This window comes from Eleginops maclovinus, chromosome 5 (genome assembly GCF_036324505.1).
Source record: "Eleginops maclovinus isolate JMC-PN-2008 ecotype Puerto Natales chromosome 5, JC_Emac_rtc_rv5, whole genome shotgun sequence".
In the NCBI taxonomy this organism is placed as follows: Eukaryota; Metazoa; Chordata; class Actinopteri; order Perciformes; family Eleginopidae; genus Eleginops; species Eleginops maclovinus.
In genome coordinates this window covers 15770603-15779647 of record NC_086353.1, presented here as the reverse complement: position 1 = coordinate 15779647, position 9045 = coordinate 15770603, and the positions used below count along the sequence as shown (strand labels likewise).

The 9045-nt window shown below is 38.0% G+C and overlaps 2 protein-coding genes across 2 annotated transcripts; one reads left to right on the top strand and one right to left on the bottom strand.

The window, feature by feature from the left end:
• The first annotated feature begins 410 nt into the window (after positions 1 to 410).
• LOC134864933 (ecto-ADP-ribosyltransferase 4-like) lies at positions 411 to 1830 on the top strand. Its single transcript, XM_063884278.1, has 2 exons — positions 411 to 591; positions 886 to 1830. Exons 1-2 carry the CDS (start codon positions 481 to 483, stop codon positions 1612 to 1614), a joined length of 840 nt encoding a protein of 279 aa, XP_063740348.1. The 5' UTR covers positions 411 to 480; the 3' UTR covers positions 1615 to 1830.
• Positions 1831 to 3684: 1854 nt separating this feature from the next.
• Positions 3685 to 8004, bottom strand: tppp2 (tubulin polymerization-promoting protein family member 2). Its single transcript, XM_063882855.1, has 4 exons — positions 7794 to 8004; positions 6502 to 6693; positions 5828 to 5981; positions 3685 to 5427 (listed from the first exon to the last, which is right to left on the bottom strand). The coding sequence occupies exons 2-4, from the start codon at positions 6690 to 6692 to the stop codon at positions 5236 to 5238; spliced, it is 537 nt and encodes a 178-aa protein (XP_063738925.1). The 5' UTR covers position 6693; positions 7794 to 8004; the 3' UTR covers positions 3685 to 5235.
• Positions 8005 to 9045: the final 1041 nt, after the last annotated feature.

Below are 9045 nucleotides of genomic sequence, written 5' to 3'. Positions count from 1 at the left end.
TCCATTTGATAAAGGGTTGAATATAACTCCCATATCTGTCTGTGTTGACAAAGTTGGGAATTTACCTTCCATTTTGTTACATACACCTCTAATTCCTACTCTGAGTATAGTCATTCTGTAAAATGTACTAAAATTACAGTTTCATTATTCTGTTGCAACATGTTAAACTATTATCTAATTCAATACTGGTGGGGATATAAGTGGCATTTAATTGTATTTGTGTCGCTTTTATATTTGTGATTATGTTACTTGGTTTAGTTTTTCTCAGGCTGTTTAGTTCAGGTAAGTGTGAAAATACTTGTGAAAAGGTCTGCGGTGGAAACACTCATTTACATGCACATCAATGCTGCAGAACCACAACGTAATCTGCATACACGATAAGGACGTGTTAATGTGGGAATATGTGTGAAGATTTGTGACCAGCCCCTCACGAAGGCAAGGTATACAGTATACTCAAAGCAGTATGTATATGCTTTGAGTATGTGCGTTGATTCAACAGACTTCCTGACTGCAGTGATGAAGGGCAACATGTGGATCTTTGCTACACTGAGTCTACTCCTTTGCTGGATGATGCCCGTTGACTCCATGGTGGTGAGTTGAGCATGTGGAAGTGGTTGGATATTTCCAACAACTTCAAAATGTTGGCATTGAAAGATGTTTACCTAATTACCTTAAACTTACTAAGTACTAAGTAAGTGACTTACTAGATCATGAGAAAATGTTCTTCAATAAAAAGGTAGTGAAATATCCTATTACGAATCTTGCTTAAGAAAATAAATGACACTCAAAAAAAAGTGTAATTGGTGGGAATAGTATGACAATGCATTAACATTCACTGCCTACATAGTTTAAATTGTCTAATTCTTCAATTCTTTTCCATTTTAGATACGTTTTAACTTTCCTCTACAAAAACACAACATCCCACTGAGCATGGTTGAAAATTCGGTTGATGACATGTATTTTGGCTGCGAAAAAGAAATGGAGTATTTAGTGAAGGATAAATTCTTTCCGGAAGAACAATGCATGAAAGAATTCCGAGAACACTGGAGGGTGGCAAAATCTTGTGCGAAAAAGAAACAGAGAAAGGATAAGGATCTTACCATGGATCACATGAAGGCAATCTGTATTTACACAGCTCACAATGTGTACAGGAAGTTTAATACTGCAGTCCGGACAAAAGGGTGTATCTATCGCTCCAAATTCCAGTACCACTCTCTACATTACCTGTTGACTTCTGCCATACAGATCTTAAATAACAACTACTCCTGTCACTCTACTTTCAGACGAACCAAGGATATTTATACTGGTGAAGTCAACCAAAAAATTCGGTTTGGCTCTTTTACCTCAACATCTTACAAACCAAATTTGACGCACTTCGGTAAAAAGACCTGCTTCAAAATTAAGACCTGTCTAGGCGCTTTTCTGAAAAAATATCCAGTCCTTGGTGATCATGAGAAAGAAGTTCTCATCCCTCCCTATGAAATATTCAACATAACTGAGATAATCAATGATCCAAACAAAATTCAAGGTCTGGAGGATTGTGAAGTTGTCTTTGTCTTGGTGAGTGCAGGGGTCAAGAGCAATCTGAACTGCAATGTTGTGCATTTTAAATGAAGCTGTATTGCTCCAACCAATGGAAAATACTATGTTCATAAATGAATTAGTTACACGCTGTTAAACATGGCTTAATATTTTTTGTAAACTTGTTTGATCCATTTCTCCAACAACGTGGTAATTTTTTTTTGTCCAAATACTAAGACTTTTTAGAACTTTGATTGTTGTAATTGTTAAAAAGAAACTTAAAATAACTGCTTTTGCTTAAGTAATTAAACTGTTCAATGCAACAACATGGCTTGTCTCTTCTAATTGTTCTGTCTCATGTTTTATTCAAATGCTTAGTCCAACATTTACACCCTAACCCTAATCAGCTGGTGGTAAAAGGCATCTGTTACGGTCACAGCATAAAATATATATTTCTAGATATTGAATAAAGAAGGTGTCATGTGTTGGTATGTGAAGGATGCTATTGAATTATTATTGCTTGCTCATAAAGACATGTTTATGTATAAAATGCTACCAAAGAGGGTTTTAAACTATGAAGAGAAGTGAGCTTCATGACAGAGTTAATGGTGAGCTAAACATAAGAAAGGAACTGCATTCTGATACTTTATTTACAGTGAACACTAACTTCACATTCCACATTGCATAGCAAGCAGAGAGGCTCAAGAGAGGCCCAGAAGTGGGTAGCGGTTTCAGACACCTGGTACTGCACGTGACAGAAGAGTTATATTAGAGTAGAGAAGGATTAGATGATGAATGGTAAATGGACTTGTACTAATATAGCGCTTTATCCAGTCTTTTCGACCCCTCAAAGCGCTTTACATACTACATGTCATTCACCCCATTCATACAGAGCAGTACGATTTTTGCACAAGGTAAGTACCTTTCACACACATTCATACACTGTTGGCCATGCCGTTGGGAGAAAATCAGGGTTAAGTATCTTGCCCAACATCGACATATTGACTGCTTGGGCTGGGATCGATCCCACAACTTCTGGTTGTAAGACGGCCGCACTACCTCGCAGCCAGTCGCCTTAGGTAGGTTGGACATCCAGATCTCGTGAAGCCACGAGGCAAGAAATCTGCCTGTGCTCCAACCAAATACCTACACGCACACACATTCAAAAATACTCATATAACTTGTCATAAGAGCACTGCCGTCTTATTCATAGAGTATAAAACATTGTGTGATGTCACATGTCGGTGGTCTGGGTGGAAGTGTGAGACAGTACCTGAAAGTAAATCAGCTTTATTCTAACCTCACTGCTTCTTTTGGACTCCTTGCTTCGTAGAGAAATTCAAAGAACACAACATATGTCGGCTTTGACAAAGCTAGGCTCAGTAAAATAAAGTAATGTTTTAGTTATATGTTTGGCTGCTGACTAAGTAATAGATTACAGTTAAATGAATTACACTTGTGTAGACAATCCTGCACTACAGAAATATGTGCAGAAACAAACAAAAACATGCAAGCACAGCTAATAGGTGTGTGTGACCTGTGAGGGTTTTCAGCAGGGACTGTCCTGATAAGCTGCCAAGTGTATATCAAATCAGCCACGTAAACTGTGATGTAATGACACAGCACCAGTCAGGGTCTGGGCGGTGGAAACACAACTGGGGCTAAAAAGAAAAACCAGTTCAGAACCCGAAGAGCACTAGCATGGAGCTAGAACTGGAACTGGTTTGGTGGGAAAGGGGCAATAGTCGTCTAAAGATTGTATCTACAGAGCCTGTGTGTATAGTTATGAGGTCAAAGGTGTCAGGTTGGCTGATAGGATCATTTAGTTTGTTGTCTATGTAAGACTGTAACATTATTGTTTTGCACCTACTGGAAACTGATGACACCGGATCAAAGAAAGCCCTTGTTTAGTTAAGTTAAATAGCTAGTGTTTTCAATCATGTGTGTACTGTATATCTTTCTGGCTGGACTGCGAAGAAGCAGTTTGGAATTGAAAGCAAAATACACCCTTTTGGTTACAGGAGATAAACACAACTCCAAATGCTTTATAATTGTAATTGAAATATGCTGCATGTGCAACCAGTACATTTACCATATCAACTTTATAAGGTGATATTATGTTTACATGAAAAAACAAAACTGATTGCTCCACAAATGTTGTACTAGATTCCACTCATTTATTAGATTATTTCTTCATTATGTAATAAGATCACAGTGATGATAGTAAAGCATGAGTTGAGCATGGTAATGCAGAGAACACAGTTTATTATGGAGTTCAATGGCACAAAACCCAGGTCATGCTTATCAGCTCGGGCCTACTGTGTGAGACATGAAGGATATAAACTATTATTTTGAAACATGTGCACCATACAAGAGCATTAAAATGGTTCCTATGGATCCTCCATAAATGCCATCATTGTCATATTACAAGAAGGGCCCAGGTAGAAAGAATGTGAATACTGAGAGTTTATTGTTCTGCAAGGGCCCATTGTGGTGTGAAATGGTATCCCAGTTATCTTTTAGAATAAGCAGGCAAGCGTTAGCATCAGGGTTATTAGTGTTAACCCTCATTGCTTCAAACAGCTATTCACTGATAACATAACGCGCTTGAGAAAAATGATTACTTTTCATTTCCAATCATGTAAATCCGCTCCTGTTGTTTTCCTTTTGCTTAAGTTTACAGTTTATTATACAAGCTCACAAAGATTGTTAAAACATTTGATCACTTTCACAAGTCTATATGAATGTCATGTATGTCATGAGTGCAACAAAGACGTATGTACAATATGTAAAATAACACACTGTTTAAATTGTACAATTGCTTGGATATCACCCAGCACTTTCACTGTAAAAGCACCAGGATCTTAAATGTGGTTTTATAGAGGATTAATAAAACGTATATTCTTACAATTTATGGCTCTTAAGATTCTCACATTCACTCCTCTTATAATAAACCTTTTAACCTTACATGACGTTGAAGGAAAATAAAGTTGCATGAAAAGATACATTATATGCGCATCAATAATCACATCACAATGTTGTCACTAAGTTAAAAATAAATTGATTAAAAGTGATTTATGCAGTCAGTACAGTATAATAACACTGTTTGTTACATGTTTATCTTGTTAATGTAATTGTCATTTAAATATATGAATACATTCAAAGAATATTGGGGACTGTTTGTTCCTGTAGCTACGTGACAAGTTTAGCAAGTGTAGTTTCTTGACACCAGCAAAGGTTTCATCCATTGCATCAAGGTAAGTGAGATTAGCAGCACATTATCGTATAGCAAAGCATTCAGGCTAGCGGCTACATCAATACTAAGGCACGGAGTTTCTATAAAGCATGCTTGACTACAAGTACAGTTTTATATTTTGTCCCCTGCAGTATCATCATGTACAGAACACTATCACATATTCATGCTTAATCTCATTAAACATTTCTGTACTTACGGCAGATAAGTATTTAGGATTATTTTTAGGAAATCTTGTCTTTAAGTTCTTCATCCTGGTTGCCGCTTCTGAAAACCTTGAAATTCCAATTATATATAGTTGTGTTTTTATGGACTCAATAAGTATTATAATTGCAATAGGCCCAAAGTATTTTTGTTTTGTCTTGAAAAATATAATATCCAATGAATTTATGTATTCTTTAATCTCCTGATTTTAAGTTAATGACCAAGTTTTCCATAATGTTTCAGCATAATTATGCTAATTATGCTTCCTTCACTTTTTCATCATAACTACCGCTGCCCTTGTAAGCCCCTACATAGCCACTGTCGTCTGGGACGTCCTCGCGACCGACTTTTCCTTTTCCTTTGCCTGACTCGTCAAACCTCTCCTTGTGAGCTCCGGTATACTTTGTGGTGTCGGTCAGTCTATCCACTGCTGCTGCCTTTGCCACTTTCTAAAAACAATAGAATATTAAAGTAGTTATATAAGTCAAACACAACACATGCACATTGTATCCAATCCCAACTTTTCTATATAATGTCCAAGTAGAATAACTAAATGATATTGTAAACATGTTGGGTGTTTCTGTGGCACCATCCAGTGGTATAAGCAAGAATGACACCAGCAGAAAACAATGCACACTTATTTGGCCATGGCACAGATCTGGCCATACAAATCTCAAAAATCTCACTCAAACAAAGATTTAAGTCCTTTCTAGTTATTGCCTAAACCTTACTTCATTTTTTTGGTTGTTTATTTTGGTGGTGGTTGTGTCCAGAAAGTAAAGTAAGCAGTTGCATTATTGAATGTTGAAACGTGAGGTGTGTGGAGGTTGGATCTGATTAAATACTCACAGTGACTCCGATGTTGGCAGGCTCCTTGCCAACAATGAGACTATAGAGCTGCTGAAGAGAGTCCTCTTTGCTCTTCCCTTTAAAACGTTTGGGAGCCAGCTCTATCAGGGCCTGGTTGAACTGCTCAAATGTAATTACACGAGCTGACTTTGCCCTGAGGAAACATAAATGGTGCCAAAAGTTATAAAAATAAGGTATTGGACCTGTTGCATATTATTAAAACGGAATGAGGCTAGCAAAGGAAGGGGGCATCCCCAGGTACATATTGCCACGAGGATCAATCGGTGACCCCCTGACTTTTCCTCTGCACTACCAATGAGGGTAACATTCAGGGGTTTAAGTGAAATGTTTTTATTTTACATTTGATGGATTGCCAAGACATTTTTTATATACATGGTGTCCAGAAGATGAATTGACTTTGATGATAGGGTATACCTCCCATCCAGCATCCTGGGGTCATCAGGTACACATTTGTATTTGCTCCATAGTTTGGTTTATGACCAAACAGCTGCAAAATTACCAACTTTCTTAACATGCTAAGATTAGTATGGATACATTTGTTTTAATAACAAAACAATAATTAGTGGCTGCATAGTCGTGCGCAGTTCATGTTAACTATGCTATGCATCTCAGCCGTTTCAGCTGTGAATAGTTGGGCAGGAATGAAATCTTACTTATTTTTACTGAAAACTATGTCAACATCTGTAGTGGTGACATTCTTGCCGTCGATGATTTTGCAGTCCTTGCAGAGCTTTACAAAGTTTTTGCCGTTCATCTCCTTCCCTGTGGCCTTAGTGTCTCCATGGACTGCAAACTTCTGGAAGGCGGTCTCCACCTCTGCAACTGACACGGTGCCCTCAGCCATACTGACAAATACACATACAAAATATATGATCAAAGTGATAATATTCACATATCAGCATAAAAAGCCCATAAAAAAGATGAAAAAAACCCCTAACCTAGCTGATGTTTACTTCCTATCCTTGTGAGGACATTTTGTAAAATTAAAGAACATAAATTCTGTGCTAGCTGATTGGTATAGTCGGCTTGCCAAGAAATCGCTTCTATTAAGGTCAGTCTCTCTCTCTCTCTCTCTCTCTCTCTCTCTCTCTCTCTCTCTCTCTCTCTCTCTCTCTCTCTCTCTCTCTCTCACTCACTCACTCACTCTCTCGCTCTCTCGCTCTCTCACACACACACACACACACACACACACACACACACACACACACACACACACACACACACACACACACACACACACATACACGCAGACACACTTTCACATCCATCATTATGTTAGTGTTACTGAAGCTGCTCTCAGGCCAATTTAATTCAATTAACTCAATTTCTAAATGGCTCCTCTGTAGATCAATTTGTTTCTTCTCTTTCTATTCTCCTCCTCTCTCTCAAACACACACACACACACACACACACACACACACACACACACACACACACACACACACACACACACACACACACACACACACACACACACTGACACAAACTCCATAACCATAACCATGTCCATAACTTGTGTCTGCTGTTTGCTAATACTTAGGCTGTGCATTTGGTAAGGTTGGGCATTAAACAGAGACATAAAATCCTGATTTATGTATAAAAATTCAAATAAAATATAAATGTTTGACATTTAGTTAAATTAGTAAAAAAAAACATGTTCGTAAATGTCACTGGGAATCAGTTCGGCATTTTGGCATCATTTTATGTACTTTTGGAAATGACATTGAAACATTTTGAAAATGTAATATTTTAGTATTAGACGTACTGCATCTAAAAAAAATCACCTCATAAATATTACAAATTGATCATCATTACTGCGTGAAATAAGACATCTAGTGCATCTGTTAAATGTTAAGTCATGCACATTTTTGTTGCCGTAAACATTGCCCCTTTGTTGTATTAGGTACATTGAATGGTGATGCTGAAAAGAGAGGGTAAAGTGTACCTGCTGCCGTTAATGGAAGGATGCTCTAAAAATATTCAGTCAAATCCTGATTCGCGTACAAGCTGCTCGACCTCTTCGTCTTCCTCCTCCTTCTTCTTCTTCTTCTTCTTCTTCTTCTTTCTTCTCTTCCGCTACTTCTTCCTGCCACTCCCAGGCTTTCTCACAATGACGACACAGATGGAGAGATACAGAGAGGCAAGAGGAGAGAGGGAAGGGGGACGGGGGAGGGAGAGAGTACCGACCAGCACAATGACATCATGGGCACTCAGCTCTCATTAGCTCCTCACACTGAGCACAGACTCTGCCTCTGTGGAAAGATTTATCATCTTCATTTCAATTAACTATTCTATTCATTTTGTCTTATATAGGCTATTTGAAATGTCCTCTTGTACATTTCTGGGACAGGTGCTACATCATTTAAGATTAGTTCACTCTCCATTCTTCCCTCCATACTCACTCACCACTATCTGGCATGCCCTTCTCCATTGTTCTCCCTCTTTCTTTCTCTCTTTTTTCTCTCTTACTGTCATTGTTACAAGAGCACTCTTGTCTGGACAAAGATGAGAGCGGCTTTTCAAAGGACAAAGAGTACTGACAGCATGAAGCTGACACACTACAGGAAACATTATCCCACCCCGATGCTTGATACCAATCCAACTGAAGACAATATACGTTTCTGCATAATCATGTATATGCCACACTTGTAAAGTACTAAAACAAGACACTTCCTATAGTACTTACTAACTATAGTCAATTGTTATTAATGTCATCCTGGCATTATTTCCATATACTGTAATGTACACAGCCTAACATTCTTACTAAGTAAATATGTTAGCCATTTGCAAATAATTATTAATTAATCTCATGATCCTTGTTTTGTGTCTGTTGTTTCTTGTTTTATTTTGAAATGTGTTCCCCTCTTGTGTCATGTTTAATTTCACTTCCTGTCTGCGTTTCCGACTGTGCCTGATTGTGTCATTGTGTTCACCTGTTGCCTCTGTGTTTCTCCTCCCCTCTCCAGCTGTGTTTTGTTTTGGGATTACCCTTATGCATTTAATCTTAGTTCCTTAGTCCCTTTTGTCTCTTGTCCGTTCGTCGTCCTTAATGTATCAAGTTAAGTCTTGTTTATGTCCTGGATTTCCCTAACGTTGTATTTTTGATTGTTACTTTTCCGTTTTATGATTGTTGCTACTGCCACCGTTTGTCGTGTTTTTGTTGCTACAGCGTTTTGTTTAATAAAGCTCGCTTTTTG